The sequence below is a fragment of the Geotrypetes seraphini genome, chromosome 8, assembly GCF_902459505.1.
Source record: "Geotrypetes seraphini chromosome 8, aGeoSer1.1, whole genome shotgun sequence".
Classification (NCBI taxonomy): domain Eukaryota; kingdom Metazoa; phylum Chordata; class Amphibia; order Gymnophiona; family Dermophiidae; genus Geotrypetes; species Geotrypetes seraphini.
In genome coordinates, this window is record NC_047091.1 from 135,537,112 (window position 1) to 135,562,818 (window position 25,707).

Here is a 25,707-nt window from a genome sequence, read left to right on the forward strand (position 1 = left end):
CCAGACGTACACCTGGGTGATGAAGGGAGGGGATAGAAGTATTGGACCCTTGGGAAGGGTGAAAGGTGCAGGACCTGCATGGAGGAAGACAGAGATGGAAAAGGAAAGAGAAAAGCTGAACCAAAGGGATGAAGGAAGAGTGAGTGAAATATTGAATATAGTGGAGGGAGGGAGGAAAGAGAGTGTGAGACACACATTGATGTAAGGGAGTAAGAGAGGGGAGAAGCTGGACACGGAGCTATATAAAAAGAGGGGAGATGGTGGGCATGGATGGGAGCATAGGAACGGGAACAAAAAGGGGAATGCTGCCTGGGGGTGGTATATGGACGCAGAGGGATAATGCTGGACATGGGAGGGTATATTGACACAGAGAGAAGATGGCTAGACATGGGGGAGAATAAGAACACAGAAGGAAGATTGGCGGGGATTTAGAGGAGTGATACTGTACAAAGGGGGGAGGGTCATAGAATGGAAAGATGATGAAGGCAGGGAGATGGCACAGGGGAAATACTAGAAAGGGACGTATAGGAGACATAGAGAAGGAGACGCTTGACATGGGGAACAATACATACACAGAGACAGAAGATGGATGGTGAGCATGGAGAAAGAAGGAATGTCAAATGATCAGGAGATCCTGGCAAGTGAGTTAAGAGAAGATAAAAGAAAATGGAGACCAGTGCCTGAGACCAACATGATTTGAAGAATTGATTGATGAGACAACAAAAGGTAGAAAAAAATAATTTTATTTTCTATTTTCTGATTTGAATATATCAGATTTAAAATATGTATCCTGCTAGAGCTGGTGTTAGACATAACTGGAGGAAGACCGGGGACTGCAAAGCCCAGGCTGTGCTTCTTTAGCTTCCAGCTGGCTCAGGGCTCTCTCTGAACAGGGGGATGTTGCCCTAGTTGCACTCCCCTAACACTATTCCTGCCATGTGTGACTGAAGTATTCTGTTAGCTTGATTTTTCTATGTAGCATTCTGTAGCAATTTGACTTCAGTTTTCTCGATAGTGGAGGGGATATTTGTGAGGGGGAAGGGAGGGGAGACAGGGGTTTGTTGACCCTTGTTCTGTATTATTTGCGATTTATAAAATGACAATTGTATAGAATATTGTTTCTTTTTATACTTTAATAAAATAAGTTCAGTATAAAATCATAACTATTCGAGGCTTGTGTGGATGGGATCAGATGGTTTGTGGGGACGGAGTGGGGACATGGACCAAGCTCATGGGGATGGGGCAGGGATAGGGACAAATTTTCCCCCCACATCATTCTCTAGTCTGTAAGTCTCAATAAGCCTGCCCATGTCTGATGTAATCTAATACAGCTTTTCTGCATTATTCCAGAGGACCTTTCCCTGTCTCTACTAACTTTGCTGCTTTTCTTTCACAGGTTGCATTTCCACTTGCTGACTTGAGAGTTAGTAGCATAGAGAAACCCACAAGTAAAGTCAAAATTCTTTATTTATAAAAGCTGAAGTGTTATCTGGTACAGAAGAAGCTCTCATATGCAAGAGCTACACAAACTTCCAAACCCTACCCCGTCTTTACATCTTCTCCTGAGCATATACTGTAATTCTATGTCCCCATTATCATTCAGGCCAGGCCTCACTATGGAAAGCACATGCCTAAGCCCTGCTACAGAAATAAAACCTCAGTAGAACCCAAACAAGTGATTTTACAAGAATCATCCTACAACCAGCTATGAGTCCAGCAGCGAAGAGGAAATCAGACCAGTCTATGCCAGTACTAGATTTGTTTCTCAGGTAAGCTTCTACTCTCTGGGTCAACCAAGGCTGAGATTCTGCAAAGGTGATGGCCAATGGTGAGCTCCAGAGGGATCTGGAATATGTGGCTCCTGCTGTAATGGCTGCTACCGATAAAAAATTAAAAGCAAACCTTCCAGACAGTTGGAAATGAAGGTTCAGTAAATTGCAGTCCAAGAGAGGCTTTTCCATATGAGCTGGAAGGCCAGCACTGACCAAACACTGGCAATAGCCAAAAGCTATTCCTCTGGGAACTTGCTGTGTAGTAGCCTCACATCTCGATACAGTCCAAAGGCCAAATTTGGATGAAAGTTATCAGCGGACAACTCTTAGTTCTGCTACACCTATTTGCTGTTACCAAGAACTGAAGTCCTCAAAGCCTCGGCTAACCTTCTCTTTCTTACTGGCCACAGCTGTACTGGTTGAAGGCCCATCCGACTCTGCCAAGCGCTTCCTATAAGCAGAAATAAAAAATAATCCCAGGCTCACAAAAGCACAATGCTGTAGCTTTTCACATAGTTTCAGGGAACAAAGAACAGGAAAACAGGATTTTATGCATTGCTTACACATCACCGTCACACCTACTACCATCAGTTCTTGTGATATTGCAACTCATTTTTACATTCAAGGGAAACTTTGGTTGACTAACAAACAGTCAAGTCAGTCAACAACCACCAATCATTAAGTTAACCAGCCTATTAGTTGGATTACCATACAGACTTACTGGTTGACTAATTGAATGGTTGATTGACATGTTGACTGACTATCAACCAACCAGCCAATTGGTTAATCAGACAGACAGACTGACTGGTTGATTGCTTTGAGAAAGATGTTGTAAGCGATTTCCCAAGTCCAAATTTGGATGGCTTCTTGGTAAAAGGGATGAGAACCAGTGCTGCCTTGCTTATGTAATACATGGCTACTTGATTGTTGGTGTGCACAAGAGCTACATGGTTCTGCAAGTGATCTTCAAAGGTGAAACAGAGCATTGCAGATTGCCCGAAGTTCTAGCAGATTAATTTATAGAGTTTTCTCTTGAGGAGACAATTCTCCTTGAGTGCCGAGGCCATCCAGGTGAGTGCCCCATCTGAGAAGTCAGGTGTCTATGGTGAGTAGCTTCTGATGTAGAGGAGTCTGGAAAAGTAGGTCTCTGGAAAGGTTGGCTGGAACAAGTCACCACTAAAGGGAGTTTTGAAGTCTTGGAATGACCGGTATAGGAGCAGACAGAATTACCATGGCCTGAAGCCATTGGGAAGAGAGTCCACTGTGGTGTTCTGAGATGAAGACGTGCAAATGGATCTACATATATTGTAGACGCCATGTAACCTGTTATGCTGTAAGATGTATTTGGGAACAGACCTTCTGACAAAGGAGAAGGTTGTTGAGGCAAAAATGCTCAAGTTTGAGGTGTCTATTTAGAGCCCCAATGAATTCCAGAGTTTAAGAAGGAGAAATATGTGAGTTTTGATAATTCACCATGAACCCCAGCAGTTCTAGCAGGCAAACGTGATTTGGGAGTGATCATTAGTGAAGCCATGAAAACTGCCAATCAGGTGGAGAAAGCTGCATCCAAGGCTAGACAAATGGTGGGATGCATCTGTAGAGGTTTCGTCAGCTGGAGCCCCGAAGTCATAATGCCTTTGTACAGATCCATGGTGAGACCTCATCTGGAATATTGTGTTCAATTCTGGAGACCACATTATCAAAAAGATGTGCGGAGAATTGAGTCAGTTCAATGAATGGCCACCAGGATGATCTCGGGACTCAAGAACCTCCCATATGAGGAAAGACTGAATAAATTGCAGCTATACTCGCTCGAGGAACGTAGAGAGAGGGGAGACATGATTGAGACGTTTAAATATCATGGACCGCATCGAGGTGGAAGACGATATCTTCTTTCTTAAAGGACCTTCGACCACAAGAGGTCATCCACTGAAAATCAAAGGCGGGCAATTTCATGGTGACGCCAGGAAGTATTTCTTCACCGAAAGGGTGGTTGATCATTGGAATGGACTTCCACTGCAGGTGATTAACGCCAGCAGCGTGCTAGATTAAAAAAAAAAAAGGGATATGCATGTGGGATCTCTAGCGGGATAAAGTCTGAGGGTGGGTCACTAGGTGGGCAGACTTGATGGGCTATAGCCCTTTTTTGCTGTCATATTCTATGTTTCTAAATTGTGGAAGAGAGGAACAGGTGAGACAGTTTTGATTAGCCAATCATCCAAATAGTACATGGAATCCATAGGTGCATAAGGTTGCAGCTACTACTATTAGATACTTGTTGAAAATTCTTGGCACCGAGGTTAGGCTGAAGGTTAGCACCCTGTATTGAAAATGCTGAGTCCCCACTCAGAATCAAAGGAATTTCCTGTGGGCTGGCAATATGGGAATGCGAGTACAAGCTTCTTTAAAATTTAGAGAGCAAAGACAATCATTCTACTCTAGCAGGGGTAGAAGAGTCTCAGAAAGAACATGTAAAACTTCTCCGTCACTAAATATTTGTTGAGTGCACAGAGGTCCAAGATGGGGGATGAGAAAATATTGAAATAGAACCCTTTGCCCCTCTCCACTGGAATAACCAGTTGATTTATATTGAGCTGGAAGAGGGCTGAGAGTTCCTGGTGAAGAAGAGATTTGGAAAAAAAGATTCTCTTGGAGGATGACTGGGCACAGAGTCTTTTGCAGATGGAGCATAACCTCGAGAGATTACTTGGAGAACCCAGTTGTCTGTTGTGATGAGGCTCAGCATTGAGAGAAATGGTGAAGCCGACCTCTAACTGTCAACTCTGATAGAAGGGAGAGATGTAGATTGGCAATGCTCTCCATTAGGGAGTCAAAAAGACTGCTAAGTCTTTTGAAGTTGAGAAGGCTGAGATTTTTTTTAGGCTTAGATTGATAAGGAAGTCTCTGTGTAGGAGGACGAGATGAAGAGGAAGTTTGAGGATATCAACCTCTAGAAGCATAATAAGGCTGACGCCAGTAAGAAGCCATATATCTCTGTAAATGTTGAGGTAGCTGAGTAGCCTGCACCTTAGAAAAAGTAGAGAACAAAAGAATTCCACCAAAGGAATTCCACAAAAAAACAGTAGAGTAAAAACAAAGGAACTGTGGAACTGATGATCTTGATGAATTCGTTATTTGAACAAGGTGCAGATTAAAATCAAAACGAAACACAATATAAAACACAGTAAGAGGTTGTGGTATAGACCCAACACGGACCATGTTTTATTCGTGGAAGACCTTCTTCCGGGGTCTGGTACTGCTATAAACCACAAGTTAGATTTTGCAAAAAGAACAAAACAAGATTCTGTGTATGGTTTGAGTGTTGCCGATCAAAGCATAGCCTAACTAAAATGATTAAAAAGATAAACACCAAAAGTAAAAGAAAAAATATGAGGGGAAAAGGTAACGGGAAGGTACAAAAAAGTGCCGCACACAAGAGTGTGAAGAAACATTAGCACTTTGCTCCACGGAAGACAAAGAACTGAAGGTCCCACAAGTCAACGTCAGGCGGGAAGGCACGTATGTGGTATGGACAGTGCTAAAATTTTAAAGTGACAATACACTGATACATGTCCGTGCCAGGCTCCTTGGACGAAGTCGTCCATATGTAAGAATATACTGCCTTTGTACTTGGAGAATAAGAAAATTGAGGAAAAGGCTAAGATGGACTAAATTCCAGACATTCTTTCTTAACATAAGAACTGCCATCTCCGGATCAGACCTTAGGTCCATCAAGTCCAGCGATCCGCCCAAGCGGAGACCCAGCCAGGTGTAACCTGGCGAATCCTTAGTCACCCGTATCCTTCTATGCATCTTGCCCTTAAATCCTAGAACACTGGAAGGTGTTTGGGTAGAAAAAAAAAATCTCTCAAACCCAAATACCTGTATTTAACAACACACTTGCAAGGGTATGCCATCAAAAATGTAGCACACAGTTTGCTTGTTTCTTCTCTCATAACTAAAAAGTATTTTCTTCTTTCCTGAGTTGATTTAGATTCAGTCAAATTCTCTGCTCACAAAACAATTCCACTGTTCTTAAAATATATCCTCATGATAGTACTTAGATCTTGCTCAAAGACAAAATTAACATCCAAGGTGCATGTGCCATTACATCAGAAAGAAAACCTTTCAGAATAGCTGTAATATCATGCAGTTCCTTGTCTTGTTGCTGTAAATGATCCTGAGTCCCAGATGAATCTAAAGGTTGGTCCCTGTGTTATTCTATTAGTTGACAAATAATATAACTTATTAATAGGAGGAAAGCATCTAGGGGGAATTTCAGATTTTCCAGAAAAAATGTTTTAAAACACATCCACAGGGGACATACCTAGGATTTTAGAACAATTTAGGACTCTCAAATTGAATCATCTGTTAAAGTTCTCCAACAATCTTCCTTCGAAGGAATTAACAAAGGATGGACAAAGGGGACCCCTTAGACAATGTATACTTAGACTTCCAAAAAGCCTTTGACAAGGTACCCCATGAACGCCTACTTCGGAAACTAAAGAACCATGGGGTGGAAGGAGATGTACACAGATGGATCAGGAATTGGTTGGCGGGCAGAAAGCAGAGGGTAGGAGTGAAGAGCCACTACTTGGACTGGAGGAAGGCCACGAGTGGTGTTCCGCAGGGATCGGTGCTTGGACCGCTGCTATTCAATGTATTTATTAATGATCTAGAAATGGGAACGAAGAGCAAAGTAATAAAATTTGCAGATGACACCAAGCTATTTAATGGGGCTAGGACTAAAGAGGACTGCGAAGATTTACAAAGGGACCTGAACAAACTAGGGAAGTGGGCGACGAGATGGTAGATGAAGTTCAATGTAGAGAAATGTAAAGTCTTACACGTATGAAACAGAAACCCGAGGTACAGCTATACGATGGGAGGGCTGTTATTGAGTGAGAGTTCCCAAGAAAGAGACTTGGGGTAATAGTGGACATGACAATGAAGCCGTCGGCACAATGCGCAGCGCTGCTAAGAAAGCGAATAGAATGCTAGGAATAATCAAGAAGGGTATTACAAGCAGAACGAAAGAAGTTATCCTGCCGTTGTATCGGGCGATGGTGCGCCCGCATCTGGAGTACTGTGTCCAATATTGGTTGCTGTACCTAAAGAAGGATATGGCGATACTCGAGAGGGTTCAGAAGAGAGCGACACGTTTCATAAAAGGTATGGAAAACCTTTCATACGCTGAAAGATTAGAGAGACTGGGACTTTTTTCGCTAGAGAAGTGGAGACTTAGAGGGGATATGATAGAGACTTATAAGATCATGAAGGGCATAGAGAAAGTGGAGAGGGACAGATTCTTCAAACTTTCGACAACTACAAGAACGAGAGGGCATTCCGAAAAATTAAAAGGGGATAGATTCAGAGCCAATGCTAGGAAGTTCTTCTTCATCCAACGGGTGGTTGACACCTGGAACGCGCTTCTAGAGGGAGTGATAGGACAGAGTACGGTATTAGAGTTCAAGAAGGGATTGGACAATTTTCTGAAGGAAAAGGGGATAGAAGGGTATAGATTGAGGGCTAGTATACAGGTCCTGGACCTGATTGGCCGCCGCATGAGCGGACTGCTGGGCATGATGGACCTCGGGTCTGACCCAGCAGAGGCATGGCTTATGTTTTTAATTACTGATGAAGCAGTCTCTTTTAAATTATTTCTCAGTTTGTACTTGAGAAATCTTATCCAAACAATCTTGATGCACTTTATCTACATTCTGAGAGATTAAATCCACTTTAATTACAAGTGCTGCCATATCCTGTGCAGTCTTTTCTACCATACCATCCAGCTATCAAAAGCGTTTTCAGAGTCACCACCGATTCTGAAGCTGCATTCCCAGCTTCTTTGATGTTTAAAATTTTGACCAGCTCCTTCGAGAGTAAGGCTCCACTGATGCCAGATCCTGGCCTAACTTCTTTGATATTCCCAGGGCTTGGCGCCAACCCCCTCGATTCTGTTGGATACAGTGGTTTGATGGCCATCAGGGGAAATAAGGGAGTCAAATGTTCATCCCTGCAGCTCCACAGCCAGATCCTCATCCCAATCATCTGTCTGGGAGTTGGTGGCGATGCAATCATCTGTTTGGTATGAGGCAAAGAAGAAGGAACTATTATTGCACAGAACTCCTAAACAATAACTTCTGAGGTACAACTTGAGCTAGAAAGCTAAAACACCATCAAAGTCTGGCTCCTCTCCTTTTGTGGACATCTTGAAAGCCTGACTGGCTGAATATGCTCAGAGGGCTGGGTTGAGAAGCACTACCACAGATGTCTACTAGTTTCAAGAGCTCGAGCAATTCACTACATGGATGAAGATAAAGGGGCAAAAAGGAGAAAGAGACACAGCATCTGATTATTCCACACTGTTGAGCCTTTTGGTACGACACTTACGTTGCAGCTATGTTAATGTACTTTCCAATCCCCTGCCGGTAGGTTTTGGGAGCCTGACTGGCATCGTTCTTAGGTAGGACAGGCTTTGCTTTAGCTTTCTCTGCTTCCTCTTCTTTTAAAGCCTTCTCTCTCTCTGCAGCAACCTGCAACAAACAACTGTCAGTGGATGTTGGCAAGGAGATGAGACAGCCCAAGGGCATGCATGCATGGAGCTTGAGAAACATTTTTAACACACATTTTTAGAGGCTGAAAACTAATTCCCCTGGAGCTTTGCATACAACTGATTCTGTCCTCACCTGACTGTCAGCTTCCTCATAGGGATCCACAAACACGGTGCAGCTTTCTAAACGGATTTCCTCCTAGGGATCAAACAGCAGATGGTGTTATCATTAAATGAAAAGATGAGACTGATTTTACAAATCCTTGGTATGCAAATCTACTCGTATAATAATAATAATAACTTTATTCTTCTATACCGCCATAATCATATGACTTCTAGGCGGTTTACAACTGAAGAGAGCTGGACAAGCAACGAGTTACAATATGCAGATAGTTAGTGAAATTACAGTATACAGAATCTTAAAATGCAGCAATTACAATATTACAGTTACAGAATTTTAAAAAGCAGCAATTACAATATACAGTTTGTTTAGAATTTCAGAGGGGTCCTTTTAGATAAAGTGGCGAAATTACATAATACAGTTTGTTTAGAATTTATCAGGGGGGACATATTAGGAAAATAGAATTGGAATTAGTGTTTGGTGTAGTTGATGTTTAGGTGACATATCTGTCGAATAAGACAGTTTTTATGGTTTTTCTAAAGGTGACGTAGGTCAGTCTAGCTCCTTTTATGTAGTTGTCCAGCCAGTGTTGTTATTTGTTTGCTTGGTACATAAAAGTTCTATCCAGGAAGGTTTTGTATTTACAGCCAGTAATGTTTGGATATGCGAATAGATTGCAATTTCTGGTTTGCCTCATGGGACTGTATAATACGAAGTGTGATAACAAGTATGTAGGGGCTAGTCCCCATACTAGCTTGAAGCATATGGAAGAGAATTTGAGTATTATTCGTGCTTCAACTGGCAGCCAGTGCAGTAGTCTGTAATAGGGGCTGACATGGTCACTTTTTTTCAATCCAAATATCAAGCGGACTGCTGTGTTCTGAACTATTCTAAGTTTCCTCACTATTTTTTGGGGTATACCTATATAAATGATGTTGCAATAATCCAGTGTAGAAAGTACTACTGATTTCACTAGTAGTCTAAATGATAATGGGTCGAAGTATTTTTTAGTGGTCTTTAATTTCCATAATGTCAGGAAACACTTTTTAACCATTGAATTTGTGTACTGGTGGACACAACAATGAAGTCAACAGCACAATGCGCAGCAGCCGCGAAGAAGGCAAACAGAATGTTGGGTATTATTAAGAAGGGTATTACGACCAGAACGAGAGAAGTCATACTGCCGTTGTATCGGGCAAAGGTGCGCCTGCATCTGGAGTACTGTGTTCAGTATTGGTCACCGTACCTTAAGAAGGATATGGCAATACTTGAGAGGGTCCAGAGGAGAACGACACGAATGATTAAGGGCATGGAAAACCTTTCATACACTGAAAGATTGGAGAGACTGGGGCTCTTCTCCCTGGAAAAGAGGAGACTCAGAGGAGACATGATAGAGACCTACAAGATCATGAAGGGCATAGAGAGAGTAGAGAGGGACAGATTTTTCAAACTTTCAAAACATAAAAGAACAAGAGGGCATTCGGAAAAGTTGGAAGGAGACAGATTCAAAACGAATGCTAGGAAGTTTTTCTTTACCCAGCGTGTGGTGGACACCTGGAATGCGCTTCCAGAGGACGTAATAGGACAGAGTACGGTACTGGAGTTCAAGAAAGGATTGGCCAATTTCCTGCTGGAAAAAGGGATAGAGGGGTATAGATAAAGGGCTACTGCACAGGTCCTGGACCTGTTGGGCCGCCGCGTGAGCGGACTGCTGGGCACGATGGACCTCGGGTCTGACCCAGTGGAGGCATTGCTTATGTTCTTATGTGTGTTCAACCATTGTCAAATGTGTGTCTAATGTGACTCCCAGTATTTTTATTGTTTTGGTAATCGGGTAGTCGTGATCTTTTATATGTAACGTTGTTTTGGTAATTCTGTCCGTTGGGCTTGCAAGGAAGACTAGTTTTTTCTGTGTTTAGTTTCAGTTTGAAATGGATTGTCCAGTGTTCTATTTCGGTCATAATATGAGAAATGTATTCTGAGGTCTCGTTTGTTATGCTGTTCAATGGAATTAAAATGGAAATGTCATCTACATATATGTAGTAGTTTAAGTTTAGCTTTTGTAGTAAGTGTCCTAGGGATGAGATGTAAATGTTGAATAGTGTTGGTGATAGAGGTAATCCCTGTGGTACTCCCGAGGGGTTTCTCTAGGAGTTCGAGTATGTCCCACCACTAACCACACGGTAAGATCTCTTTGTTAAGAAACCCTGTATCCAGTTTCTTACTCTTCCCGTAAGTCCTATTGCATCTAGGCAGTGTAGCATTATTTCGTGATCAACAAGATCAAAAGCACTGCTGAAGTCCAGCTGCAAAATCAGAGCACTTGTTCCTTTGTTAAATAAGCCATATAGGTGATTAAGGATTGAAGCTAGGACTGTCTCAGTGCTAAAACCTTTTCTGAATCCTGATTGGTGTTTATTTAGTATGCTAAATTTGTCTAGATAGTTCACTAGCTCTAAGTTGACCAATCCTTCAAGAAGCTTGGTAAATAAGGGGATGCTCACTATGGGTTTGTAGCTGGTTTTTAGGGCTAATGAGTTCTTTTGATCAAGCCTCTCTTTAATGGCCTGAAATGGAGAACCTCTGTGTAACAAAACAGTCCATAAAGTTGTGTGAAACTAAAAAAAATAGTTGCCACTCAATCTTTTGATTCAGTCCTTCAGGATCCTCAGTGTGTAAACGGAAGATCCATTCCATTTACACACTGAGAATCCTGAAGGACTGAATCAAAAGATTGAGTGGCAACTATTTTTTTAGTTTCACACAACTTTATGGATTGTTTTGTTACACAGAGATTCTCCATTTCAGGCCATGAAAGAGAGGCTTGGTTTTGATTTTCAGCTGTGAACGTTTGTGATGGTGTGACGTCAGACCCATTTAAGAACAGCAGTTTCACCTGGGGTGGTCTCTGTCTGAGCAAGCGTGTGAATCAATACACTGCTGTAAGCTGCAACACCATTGTTTAGTCTTTTTGCACTCATATTGGAGCTCTGCATGTGAATCAGTATGCTGCTATGCTGTCCAGAGCCCTGATGCAGCTTATCTAACAAAACAGCAGCTAGCCTAACTTCCGTCGGCTAAGACTGGCAGAGACTAAACACATTTTCAATACCATTGAACATTCTATCTACAAGCTAAGTAGTTTTGACTTTTCTGACAACATTTTGAAACATTTACTGTGTCTGCTGTAGGTAGGAAGGGGGTCAAGAGCCGGTGAAGATCTTTTCCCTTTCTAGTGCAGTAATTGACATTATTACTGCACGGGGTTCTGAGGCTCTCCCCTCATTCAGATGTGATTAGAGAATGACACGGGGAAAAAATCTGTCCCCATCACCGCCCCGTCCCACTATCCTCTGCACCACCCCGTCACCGCTGTTCCCTTCACCGCCCCGTCACCGTCACCGCCATCCCTTTCACCGCCCCGTCACCGCCACTGCCATCCCATTCACCGCCCCGTCACCGTCCCCGCTGCATCCATATAAGCCTTAGTACTGTAATATTTAGCTTATTCCTTTCTTATAAATCAAAGTTCCTGCTGCTGAACTAGAGAAAGAGATGTTCAGCTGGCAGGGCTTTGTTTATAAATTTTTATCAACACAACTAATATACTACTTTATCCTAAAGCAAAAAATAAATAAATAGAATTTTTTTTCTACCTTTGTTGTCTGGTTTCTGCTTTCCACATCTTCTCATTCAATTCCTTCCATCCACTGTGTGTCTTCTCTCTGCGTCTTCCATTTGCTGTTACTGTGCCTCTCCATTCACCCCCCCCCCCAATTGGTCTAGCACCCATCTTCTTCCCTCCGCTCCCCCATAGTCTGGCATCTGTCTTCTTCCCATTCTGTCTTCCACATTTCCCTTCAGGGTCTGTTCCTCTCCACCCTCCTTCAATGTCTGTCCTATTCCTTTCCACCACCACCCTTCCCTCCCTCCTTTACCATCTGTTCCTTTCTACCACCCTTCAGCTCCTCTCGCGTGGCCTATCTATCTACCTTCCTCCCTCTTATTTTCATGGCACGTTATAATGTAATTTGTGCAAGCCACTGGAGCCTGCGAGCTCGGTCCCTGTCCCATCCCCACAAACCATTCTGTGCTCCTATTTTCCCCATTTCTAATATCTCCCCTATGTATCTGCCATTGCCCCCCCCCTGTGTCTATATACCATCCCCATGGCATGTCCCCTTTATGTCTCTGTCCCTATGCCCCATGCACATAATTTCCTCTCTTTCTGTTACCTTCCTGTGCCCAGATTTCCCCTATCTTCCTCTTCCATACCAGTGTGTCTCTTCTTTTCAACCCCATCTAGCTTTTTCCCCTCTTTCTTCCTCCCCCCCTGCTTCTAGCATCTGGCTCACCTGCCTGTCCTTCCCTTTCTTTCCTGCTGTGGGTTTTTCTTTCCATCTTCATCCCCTTGGCCCAGAATCCTTTTCCCTTTCACTCCCTCCTTCCAGTTTGAGCCGGGAACACGGGCGATCGCACAGTCCTCGCAGCACCCACCCGCCTGCCCAATCGATCCTGGTGTTTAGCCAGCTCTCTCCCTCATCCTCACCTTAGTTTGCAGGCTTTCTTTTTCGGCGACCTGCACGCTTTCCCAAAGAGCCGCGCACGCGCGTCTGCTCAGTGTTCAATTTTCTGCTCTGCTGTAACTTCCTGTTTCCGATTGCGTCAGAGCAGAAGATCGAAACTGAGCAGCAGCGGGTGCGCGGCTCTTTGATAGCGTGCGGGTCGCCGAAAAAGAAAACCTACAAACTAAGGTGAGGAGAAGGGAGAGAGCTGGCTAATCACTAGGATCGATTGGGCAGGCGGGTGTGGGCTGCGGGGACCGCGCGATCCTTCATGCCTCACTGCGGGGACAAGACCATTCACCGCTCCACGGGGCGATGAATGGCCTTGTCCCCGTCGCCGCAGCGACTGCTAGTTTTCGTTCCCCGTTTTGGCGGGTTACTCGCAGCTAAACCCGGTGGCCGCAGGTAAACCGCCACCGTGTCATTCTCTAGATGTGATGTGCATGAAACTTTCAATGAAATTGTGGCATAAGTAAATCATTGCTTGAATATAAGTGAGAAAGTTGTGATTAGTAAATGTCCCATTTCCTCGTGAAATATTCCTTCCGTGAGAGTGGTTGTTACCCAGTTAAATAGATCCTTTTTGAAATCTAATGTGGCTGTTTTCATGGTCTTGGAAGGACATATGTCCAGTAGGCAGTTTGATTTAGTATATTTATTGAACAGGGTTAGAAATTGGTGCCAGTTTGGAGGTTCAAAATGGTTCCAAAGCATGTCTACTCTGGGTTCTTTTTGTGGGGTCGGAGTTGGAATTCGAAGTTGGGTGAGGGTGGAGGTATGGTCGCTCTTACATCTAAGATTTTGTTGTTGAAGAAAGTGGCAAAGGTTTCTGCCGGGGGCATACATTCGTTTTCCCGTAGTAGGATTTGGGTAGTGTCTGTTAGTCTGTTTACCAACTTGAACAGTTCTTTGCTATTTGTTTTGGGTGTCCCTATTTTTTGTGCGTTTTGTTCGTTTTTCTCTGATCAGATTTTTGTAGTTTTTCATTTTTTTGCTTCCAGTTTATTTTGTCTTCCTCTTTGTTTGTTTTTTGCCAGATTCTTTCTCAGTTCCTGTTTTAGAGTTAATAGTTCAGAGTCGAACCATTCGTTTATTTCCCTTTCTTTCTTTTTGTATGTTTGGAATGATGCTATTTGATCTAACACTTCTTTGCTGAACTTTGCCCACCTAGTTGGGAAGTCCTGTATTTCCTCAGTTTTGGGTTGTAGTTCATAATGGGCCCAGAATTCTGTTTGATTTATAGTTCCTCTTTTGGTGATTGTGATTGATTTTTGGTTTTTTCTTTTATATTTTTGTTGGGGTGATTTTTTATGCCAATATATATCAAAATTACATATGTAGTGGTCTGACCAGATGCATTTCTCCCAGGCCCCTGTGCTAAGATGGATCTTAGGGTCAGGGATTTCTTTTTGTGAAACTTTTTGTGTAACTATGTCTAGTTGGTGACCTTTTTCGTGCGTTTTCTCTGGTTTTGGTATTATGAAACTGAGAGTTTTTAAAAAAGTGTTAATTTCTGTCACGTCTGGTTTTTCCACTTTCTCTAGGTGAACATTTGTGTCTCCCAGTAGCAAGTTGTACGTTCCTTTTAGGGTGTTGATGGTGAGGTATTCGAAGAACTCTTCTCTAGTGCTAGTCCACTTTTTGGGGGGAATGTAAAAGAGTGTCACGGTTAATGCCTCTTCCAGTTGGGTGTTTGTGACCTTGCAAGTTAATATTTCTAGGTCTTTAATATTAAAGACCTAGATATATTAACCTAGATATCCTGAAAACTTGACTGGACGGGGCTTCCCCAGGACAGGTTTGGGAATCGCTGGGCTAGAGGGATAGGGAATGACAAGGAAGGTGTCTGGAGGATGGGGATCTTGGGCTACAGTAGGTTTCTCAACCCAGTCTTCAGAACACACTCAGCCAGATTTTCAGAATATCAATAAGCATGCGATGGATTTGCATACAATGGAGCCAGTGCATGCAAATCTCTCTCATGCATATTCATTGTGGATATCCTGAAAATCTGACTGGCTGGGTGTGTACTGAGGACTGGTTGAGAACCACTGGGTTAGAGCAGTGTTTCTCAATACGCGGTACGCATACCCCTAGGGGTATGCAAGCTGCTTGTAGGGGGTATGTGGTGCTGACGCTGTATGTCTCCCAACTTCCTTCTTCCATTGCATCTATGCAGCACCAGCGCTGTATATCTCCCTCCCTCCTGCTGTTGCATATCTCCTGCCTTCCTTGTCTTCTCTCCCCAGCCTTCCTCCCTCCCTGAACAGCAGAAGCTCACTGTGTGACCTTTGCTAGGCCAGACCAACCTACGACAAAAGAGGAAGTTGCATCATCGGAGGCAGGCCGGCCTAGCAAAGGCCCCGAGGCTGCCTGATGGAACCACAGCTAAACTAACACTAGCGGCAACTGCTTGGGTAAGTTAAAAGCACGCAGTGAGCTGCTGCTAGGGAGGGAAGAGGTACTGCTGGTTATGGGGAGAAGGAGAGGTGCTGCTGGACATGGGGAAGGGAGAAGGGGTACTGCTGGTCATAGGGAACGGAGAAGGGGTGCTGCTGGACTAGGGGGAGGGAAAGGGAAGAGAGAAGAGGTGCTACTGGACCTGGCAGAAGAGGAGGGGAAGGGAAAAGGTGCTACTGGACTTGAAGGAGAAGGGGAGGAAAAGGAAAGGTGCTGCATGGTGGAGGGGAGGATGAGATGGTGCATGGGGAGAGAGCATATTAGTTGTAAGTGGGAATGGGTGGGAGGGAATGAAGTAAAATTGTTGCAGGATGAGCGAGAGTGATGAGAGGGAGAAATGGATATGGTGTGGAGGAGCGGGAGAAATGGGGCATAGGGAGAGAACATGTTGTGAGTGGGGTTGGGGAGAGATGACTGGGGGGTGGGAAGGAGGAATGTCACACTTGAGGCGAGGAGACAGAGAGAAAGCATGTAGGAGGCAGAAACTGTTGGACTCATGGAGAGAGGGAGAGATGGATGGGGAGGGCAGAAAGAAGGGAAGGAGAAATGTCATATTCAGGAGAGGGCAGAGAGTAAAACATTGGACTCATGGAGGGGAAGGGAATGAAGACTGGAGGAGAGGAAGTGTGCAGGAGGCAGAGAGAAAGACATGTTGGATGCAGTCAGAAGGAAGTGAAACCAGACTCATGAAATCATCAGACAACAAAGGTAGGAAAAATGATTTTATTTTCAATTTAGTGATCAAAATGTGTCCATTTTGAGAATTTATATCTGTTGTTTATATTTTGCATTATATATGTCTACTAGTGTTTTAGCCCGTTACATGTGTTACAGTAACAGGTGCTAGAATAGCCCCACCTATACCCTGACCCCACCCATACTCTGCTTCTTCCATGCCCGGACCCTGCCTCCCACTAATCCCAGTCGCACCACCTCACCTTTCACCATTTCCGTAGTCCTCTGTACCCTTTTGGCCCTCATAGATCTTCCACTGCATTTATCATCCTTTTAATCCCAGCTCCATTCCTATCTATCCTTCCTTCCCTTGCCTCTAAGACCATTCTTCCTTTCCCTATATTCTACCCCCAACCAGCTTCTCTTCCTTTTTTACCCTTTCTCTTGTACCCCACCCCAAAGCAGTACCCCTTCCTTCTTCCTGGGAATCCCCCTCCGTTCAGCTTCTGTCATTCTCCATGGAGTCCTGCTGACCTGCTCATTCCTGCTCATGATTTTATTTCCAGCTTCTCTTTCCTAGGAATGTTCAGCATTCATTCATTCATTCATTATTTGTTTATTCCTTCCTTCCCCCTACCCCAGGTTATCTCCAGCATGTTTGTCCTTCATTCAGCACACATGTAATTTACAGCATGTCACTCCTTCTTCTCCTGCTCCCTTGATCTTCAGAAGGCCCCGGAAACAGGATGTTCCGCTGTAGGTGGCGTCCGACTCGCCACCAAAGCACCCCCAGAGCCTTTCCTCACAACAACGGCACAATACCCGCATGGATCCCTCGCCCTGCTGCTCCCATAGCAATGGCAACCCCGACACAGCTCTCTCCCGGCAGCAAGCACACCCTTCCCCCCAAACCAAAGCAAGATCGCATCACCGCTTCTCCTTCCAGACAGTAACCGGCCACCTTCCGACCATGGCTGTCTCTTGGCAGTGGTGGCGATCAAGACAGGCTGCCGGCGTCGGCGCTTTCCCTCTGTGAGTCCAGTCTCTTTTTTCAACTTCCTGTTTTGGCATAGGTGGGTCTTGTATAGGGAAGACCCTGACGCCGGCAGCCTATCTTGATCGCTTCCATTGTGAAGTCGCCAAAGAGGTCCACGGGGAAGCACCCCTTACCTCCTTTAGCGTCTGCACTCCACCGACAGCTGCTACGTCCTGCAGGCGCCGACAGCCGCCTCACCTTGAAGCCCTCCTCCTGCCTTAGCGCGCACGCACACTCTGCCGGCCACATCCCAACAGATCAGGACTCAGGGAACACAGGTTAAGAGTGCGCATGCGCGCTTAGCATTTTATTATTATAGATTTTTCTATAGTTGTTAATGAGGTGACATTGCATATTTTAAGTCATCTGTCTTGATCTCTTTGAAAAAAAAGAATATAAATTATAATTAAGATTTCTCTGCGTACAGTGTGCTTTGTGTTTTTATAATTTTGTGGTTACCATTATGTATTAATAAGTTTAGATTGTGTGTGTATGAATAAATGGATAAAACAAATTGCATTACAATTAGTACCGTATATACTCGAATATAAACTGGTATTTTTGAGCCAAAAAACTGCCCTCCCAATTTATATTCGGGTCAATGCCCCCTCCCAGAATTTTTTAACGCCGCCGCCATGCTCTGCCCCCCTTCTCCTCCCTGCCCTATCATACCTCTGCCGATCCCTGGTGGAGATGCAGCGGGCAGGAGCAAGCTTTCCAAACTCCTGCCCCACTGCTAACCGGCTGCGCGATCCAATTTCTTCATCTGAACGGCATGAGCAGCAGTGCGATTTGGCGTCAAATCACACTGCTGCTCGTGCCGTTCAGATGAAGAAATTGGATTGCGCAGGCGGTTAGCAGCGGGGCAGGAGTTTGGAAAGCTTGCTCCTGTCTGCTGCACCTCCACCAGGTATCAGCAGAGGACCCGCTGCACCTCCACCAGGGATCGGCAGAGGTATGAAGATAGGGCAGGGAGGGGGGACAGAGGGCAGAGACAGAGAGGGAGAGTGCAGGACAAGGGAAGGAAGGAAGGGTGCTGGGTGCACAGCCTGACAGGGGAGGGGAGGAAGGAAGGGTGCTGGATGCAGAGCCAGACAGGGCAGGACACTTGAATATTAAGCCACCCGACTTATATTCAAGTCAACCATTTTTCCTCCTTTTGGGGGGGAAAGGGGGTCTCGACTTATATTCGGCTTGACTTATATTCGAGTATATACGGTACTATTATTATGGGGTGGGGTCAGTGGCAGAGCCTGGGTGGGGGTACTTGGTTAATATTTGTTAGACTTAGGGGGTACTTGGCTTGAAGAAGTTGAGAAACACTGGGTTAGAGAGACAGGGGATGAAAAGGAAGGTGCAGGGGGAGGAAAGGATGGGGCGTGGCATGAAGGTGTTACTGGATCAAGGTATGAAATCCGAGTTTGGGAAAGGGTAGGATGATTCAATCATACTCCACAACCCTTCTAATACTCTCATTCACATTCTCATTTTTCCCCTAACTCCACTTCTCTTTTGCATATCCCACAGCACCTGCAAACCCACCTGCAGAAGCTACATTGCTAATCCTCTCAATTGCTATCCCACTTCTCACAGCCCCTCTGATCCTGCCATTCTCATTTTCCTTTCCCTAATCCTCTTAGTCCTCTTGCCCTATCCCCCTCACAAAATCTACAACCCTACAAATCTCCCAACCACTCTCCCACCTTCACCTCCCTATAATATCCCCGCACTTACTCTTGATCCCTGCCCTACAAACATCACCCCCTTCTGATCCCCTCATTCTCATGTATTCTCCCATTCTATTCCCTCATTCACTTACTCTTCCTTCACATAACTTACAGCCCCTCCTCTACTCCCCTCATTATCCTGTGCTCCCTCCCCCATATAACCCAAAGTCTCTCCAGTCTTTTCACTCAAGTCTTGCCTCTGCCATTCTCTCCCTGCATCCTCCCCCCTCAAATGTTCCAATGGCCATCCAGCTTGTTATGAAGTGAGACAGGGACAATAGCAGTGCAATGCCTTCAGCTATAGCTTCTTCCTCTGATGCTTGCGGTTGGTGTTAGGCTTTGAATCATGCACTATACCATAGTGCTGCATGGTTCAAAGCTCGACACAGGCCTAGCAACAGAGGAAAATGCAGTACAAGGTGCTGCACTGCCACTGGCTTCTACTTCCTCCTCACCATTGGGATTGGTGTGGGGTGAGGTGGGAAGGGGAACAGATGCAGCTTGCTTCTGCTCTAACCCCTGTTCTCTGAGTTTTCACTATTTACACTGAATGAAAGCATCCTATGGGCTGTATGTTCAATATCCTTGCATTGAGTAAAAGGGTACCTTAGGGCGATCTGTTTTTGGGTCAGTGTCTACATTCTCCATGGCTGTCAGAGTTTCAAAACCGCCAACCACTCTGAAAGAGAGAAAAAGTGATTTTGTTTCTGGCACGAAGCAGAAAAAGTAAAGTGGCTGTAAAGAATGGAAACAACAAGCCAGATCTGCAGATTCTCCATCATCATCTGGAACAAGCTGAAGGAGGTATATTTGGAACCAATAATAGGCAGCAGTATCCCAATATCACTGAGCAGAAATAAAGCTCTGTAAACAGAAATGGACTAATATGGCAATCACACAATTGAAAATTAAAAGATTCAAAGTCCTGAAAACTCTCTGGCTGCAGTGACCATACTTTCCTAGCCCAGCATCCTCCTCTGCATGGTCACAGGCTGCACATAAGAGTTGACATACTGGGATAGACTGAAGGTCCATTGAGCCCTGTATCCTGTTTCCAACAGTGGCCAATCCAGTGGCAAGGACTCAAAAGAGTAAATCAGATTTTTTTGTAGCAGTGGATTTTCCCAAGTCCTTCTTAATAATGGCTTATGAACTTTTAGGAAATTATTCAAACCATTTTTTTAACCCTGCTAAGCTAACTGCTTTTAAATTCCAGAGTTTAATTATATGATGAATGAAGAAATATTTTCTCTGGTTTGTTTTAAATCTACTACTTAGCTTAATCGTATGCCTCCTAGTCCTAGTATTTTTGGAAAAAGTAAACAAGAGATTCACATCTACCCTTTCCACTCCACTCTATTTTATAGACCTCTATCATATCTCCCCTAAGCTGTATGTACTCCAAGCTGAAAAGCCCTAGCCACTTTAGCCTTTCCTCATAGGGAAGCTGCCCTGTCCTCATTATCATTTTCATTGTCCCTTTCTAATTTTACTATACCTTTTTTGAGATGTGGTAACCAGAACTGCACACAGTATTCAAGGTGCGGTCATACCATGGAATAATACAAAGGCATTATAACATTCTCATCTTTGTTTTCCATTCCTTTGCTGATTATTCCTAACATCCTATTTGCCTTTCTAGATGCCACTGGGTTTCAACATATCATTAAAAATGACACAGATGCTTTTCCTGGCAGTGACTCCTAATGTGGAACCTTGCAGGGTTCTTCCTGTATTACAAAAAATAAACTGATACCTGATTCAGATTGTTCCGATGGAAATTGCTAGCAGCAGCATAATATGCAGAAAGAATAATTTCTACGTCAACTTAGTAAATTTCTATATAATCTATTTGTTAAATATGCCCTTTTTTGAATGAAGTGACCCCAGACAGGAAAAACAAAGTAGAGAATGTGAGATGGGGACTTATATACCACCTTTTTGTGACTTTGGTATTTCAAAGCTGACATTCAAAAGAGTGGGTACCGGAGCAGCACTGGGATTTGATCTCTGGGTGCAGAGGCAGTAGCTCTATTAGTGAGCCACACCTTCCTTTAGAAGTCTTAGATCTGGATGGGGAACTCAAGTTCGCACTAATCATTGTGAGTGGTGTTTGCAAATTGCCAGGGCATAAAGATTTATCATTAGGCCGGAGCTTATCAACTTTAAACAGTTTTTCTTTCTGCCTTCCATTGGCTTCTATGCTGTACTACTTTCTCTCATATTAAGAGAGCTCAGGAAAGAGAGCTCCCTACTTTCTCTCATATTAAGTTGTTAGCCATAGAGATGTCACCTTAGGACTGCCAACCTGATTCCATATTAGAATGACCTCAGTCTAATCTTGCTTTTCCAAATTACATCCTAATTCTGCTCCATGTACATATTACAAGGGTAACTTTGAAATGCATGCATGGGGGTTACCTGTGAGAGACAAACAAGTAGGCCTAGGACAGGAATAGTCAGAGAGGGAATAACAGTTTTGAATTTTCAAAAATATATGCATTATTTTCCATGGAAAAACTACCTACGGAAAAAGCAGGAACAAATCTATGTGGCTGCATATTCCTGGGGCAATTTTCAGAAAGAAAGTTTTTTTCCTTAGAAAATTGGTGTAAAGTCTGTGGATAAAAATACCTATATAAGGAGTTTTAAAATTGACTGCTATATGATTTAAGTGCAGGTTGTTTTCAGACTGTCCCTATTTTGAAATTAAGATACTCTTACTTCTCTGGACCATTACCCCTTCAGATATTTATTTATTTCACATTTTTGCCTATTAACTAGGTGGATTACAATAAAACGTACACAATTAAAATCATACACACAATACATTAAAAATAGATTAGTACAGATTCTGCTATTCCTAATATAAAACTAAAAGGCCTGAGGAAATAAATGTGCTTTTAAGAGCTTCTTAAAGTACAACAAATCTGAAATAAGCTCCAAAGCCTCCACCAGCCCATTCCACAATAGTGCCCTTGCAATAGGACACCTTTCAAACTGCCAGGGACATCCTATGAGATTTCAATCTTCCAAGCATTTGAACACTATCAGCAAAGACCTCACAGAATCACAAGCAAATTCTACTCCTGCTTTTAACCTCTTTAGTGCAGCGACAGCTCCAGAAAATAAGGAACTACTTTTCTGAATCTGACTTAAGTACTCTATGCCTTAGTTCTCTCCTGCATGGACTATTGCAACACCCTAGTCAACGGTCTCATAGCGAAGAACGTATGATGCCTCCAATGTGTTCAAAATATGGCAATCAGACCACTAAAAAACCTCCATGCCCACGACCCTGTCTAACCCAGGCTCACTGGCTGCCTGTAGCCAAACGTTGTGTCTTCAAAGGCCTGATGCTAGCGTTCAAATCCTTGCACGACATGACACCAGGATACATGACAGTCTAGCGTCCTTAGCACAGGCCGAAAGAGGTCTCTCTGCCGTTCCTGGTCATGCCCTTCAACTGCAAATGATGTTCTTACTTTCACTTCATACCAAGCCACTGGAATCAACTGCCTCCACAGATCAGGACTCCTCAACTTTAGGAAAGCAAACAAAACTTACTTCTTCACCTAAAATTTAAATCTTCTGCCACGACCAATGGATGAAAAGAAATGTATATTGGTACTAGATTCTTGGTATATTAGGATAAAACTTGTATTGAAACATCTTGATCTGTAACTATAGCAAATTCAACCTATAAACTGTATATCCTATATAATAAAAGGCTAACTCGCGCATGCGCACTCCTATTTGCGTGCTTCCATGATCAGTAGTTTCGTGGCCGCATGAGTGCGCATGCGCGAATCCCATGACTGGACCCCAGCGCTGGCCATCCTGCTCTCCTGTCGGCTCCTCTCACGAGCCGCATCAGCGCCTGACTGAATCCCTGCGAGACGGAAGTTGCCTGGCCGCCTAACTTTCAAGCCGGTGGTGGCTCCTCAATCTCGGCTCTGCAGTCAGGCGGCGAGGGAGGCGGGGAAGGCAGCATGCGCGCCCTTCCCTGCTCTCCACCTGCGGAGCAGCGGCTACCGGCCGCTAGCACCCCCTGCCCTCTCCGTCGCCTCCCGGCTCCAGCGGCATAGGCAGCACTATAAACACGCTGCTTCACGCCCTTCTCTGCCGATTTCCTCTGCCGCGTCTCTGATGACATCATCGGAGACAGACGCGGCAGAGGAAATCGGCAGTAGAAGGCCGCAAGCAGCGTGTTTAAAGTGCTGCCTACACGGCTGCAGCCCCGAGATTTGTCGGTGGTGGGAGGGTCAGGAGCAGGCCGGATTGAAAAGAAGGGGGAGGGGCTGAACGGAGCAGGGAAGAGAAGGTAAGAGAAGGGAAAGGGGGGGTGGGGGAAAATGCTGCTACTGCTTCTGCACAAGAAAGGGGGGGGATAGGAGGGAAATGCTGTTGCTGCTGCATAGGGAAGTGGGATGGAAATGCTGCTGCACAGGGAAATGGGGAAAAATGACAGACAGACAGCGGGAGGGAGGGAGACAGAAAGAAAGAAAGACACAGGGGCAGGGATTGGGACAGAAAGACAGACAGAGAAATGGGACCAGAGAGAGACTCAGTGGGAGAGGGAAAGGGGGCTGCTTTGGGGGGAAGGGTGTGCTGGGGGGAGACAGAAGGGGCCATGGAGAGATAGGGAAAGGGGGCTGCTTTGGGGGGAGGTGTGCTGGGGACAGACAGCTTTGCTCTGGGAGGGAAGACAGAAGAGGGCCATGGAGAGACATTTGGGGGGGAGGTGGGTGCTGGGGGCAGACAGCTTTGCTCGGGGGGGGGGGGATGGGGAGACAGAAGGATACAGACAGCGGCCAAGGAGAGAGAGATAAAGAAACACAGGCAGACAGACACATCTATTCTAGCACCCGTTAATGTAACGGGCTTAAAGACTAGTTATGTATATTGGAATTAGATCTCTAGTATGTATCGAGTTAGGATAAAAACTTGTATCAAAAACTTGTACTATAACTATGGTAAATTGTAACTGTAACTGTTTATGTTAACCTGTAACCCATTCTGAGCTCTTCAGGGGAAATGGGATAGAAAACAAATTAAATAAATAAATACTACAAGCTGTCATGTTCTTAATATCTCAATGCACTGCTTGGACTATAAAGATGTAATGCTTCAGTTAAATACAGCAGATTTACACCAGACAGGGCTTTATAAACAAATAATAAAAGTTTAAACATATGGTTTATTGAACTTAATATACAGCTATTTTGTAAGGATACAACAAAGGAGTATACTGTACAATCAAAAGCAATAGCTAGAGAAAAGCCTGTCATTATCAACAAGACAAGATGTTCAGAAAGGAGTAAGACAGTGGAAACTGAGACCCCTCAACAATGAACCCACCGTCCTGCCTCAGCCAAAGCAGGAAAAGTCTGGTGAAAAAGATAGTTGGTTGTTTTTTTAAAGCTTGTGACAGAGTGTATGAAACCCTGCCACTTCCCCTTGACACTGCTGCCCAGACTCAGAATAAACCTTTAGGAAAACCCGGCACTCCTCCTCCTGGCTAAATTGTCTCACAACCATAGCAGCAGTGAGAAAGAGGTGTCCTCAGGAAGGGGGGAAGAGAGAAAAGTAGGAAACCAGGAAGTGACTCAGGGGAACTTAAAAAGCCAAGACTGACCCAAGAGGAGAGGTGTGCTAGAGGGAACCTAGGAGCTGGAGAAGCTGCTTGGAAGGGCTTGGCACTGACAAGAGTTTGTAGGTGCCTGCTAAGACCTGGGACCAAATACTGCCTAACTGTTTCCTGCACCTAAAATAAAGACTGTTTGGGGCGTGTCAAACCCTATAGAGAATAGGACTTGTGATTGGGAAAAGCCTACTTGTTTTCTTGGAAGAACGCAAACTTACAGGAGCCTGTGAAGAAACAGGCTCTGCACTACTGTTTAATTAAGAGTTTTTTTCTTGAATGCCCAGAGTGTGGTCTGTCTGTCCGTCTGTGCAACCCTTCTCTGGAACACGCTGCCCACCTCTATCACAAAGCTTTAAATTTCTATGGGCTTCAGGACTGTTACCGTGCAGCTTTGTAGAAGAGGGGGGTAAGTGATTTACTCCTTAACCATTTGTCATACCAATCATTCAGAAGATCACTGAAAACCCATTTATTTGACAAATTTGTTTAACTTTCTTAATCGTTTTTCCTCTACATCTTCCGGCATGCTCCTGTTGTATATAACTACGTTACACGCCTGTCTGTTTCCTCCTACTTCATACTCATGATGTAACTTAGTTGCATTCGTGCAGTCTCTCTTGTTGTAAACTGTCTTAAACTGAAAGGTATAACAGGATAAAATAAAAATAAATAAGGCTATTATTATTAAAATGTGGAATGCATTGATGGGGCAATTATGCATATCTACTGACAGATTGAAATTTAAAAACTTTTGAAAACGCAGCTATTTGTTTCCATGTAAGGAAAGATTTCTATTTGTACAGGTAATAGATGGAAGTGGCAAGAAATATCATGAAGACACAGCTTTTTGTAATGTTGATTTTCTGTTATGTATGTTTTATATGGAAACCGTCTAGATATAGATGGTATATAATTTTAAAAATAAATAAAGGGCTCCTTTTACTAAGCTGCGATAGCGGTTTTAGCACGCACTTAGCGTGCATTGAATTGCCGTGCGCGCTAGACCTTAACGCCAGCATTGAGCTGGTGTTAGTTCTAGCCGCGTAGCATGGGTTTAGCGCGTGCTAAAATCCTGTGTGCGCTAAAAACGCTATTGCAACTTAGTAAAAGGAGCCCAAATATATATTACTTATTCTTAGGGTTGCCATATT

The 25,707-nt window shown here is 44.1% G+C and overlaps 1 protein-coding gene across 1 annotated transcript in view; it reads right to left on the bottom strand.

Moving 5' to 3' along the window:
• Positions 1 to 1,449: 1,449 nt before the first annotated feature.
• Positions 1,450 to 25,707, bottom strand: part of PPIL2 (peptidylprolyl isomerase like 2) — a 185,607-nt gene continuing 161,349 nt past the window's right edge. The window contains exons 17-20 of the mRNA XM_033954123.1: positions 19,516 to 19,588; positions 8,462 to 8,524; positions 8,166 to 8,308; positions 1,450 to 2,223 (exon numbers count right to left, since the gene is read on the bottom strand). Of these exons, the coding sequence (XP_033810014.1) occupies positions 2,124 to 2,223; positions 8,166 to 8,308; positions 8,462 to 8,524; positions 19,516 to 19,588 (379 nt within the window). The 3' untranslated portion in view covers positions 1,450 to 2,123. The remainder of the gene's footprint in view (positions 2,224 to 8,165; positions 8,309 to 8,461; positions 8,525 to 19,515; positions 19,589 to 25,707) is intronic.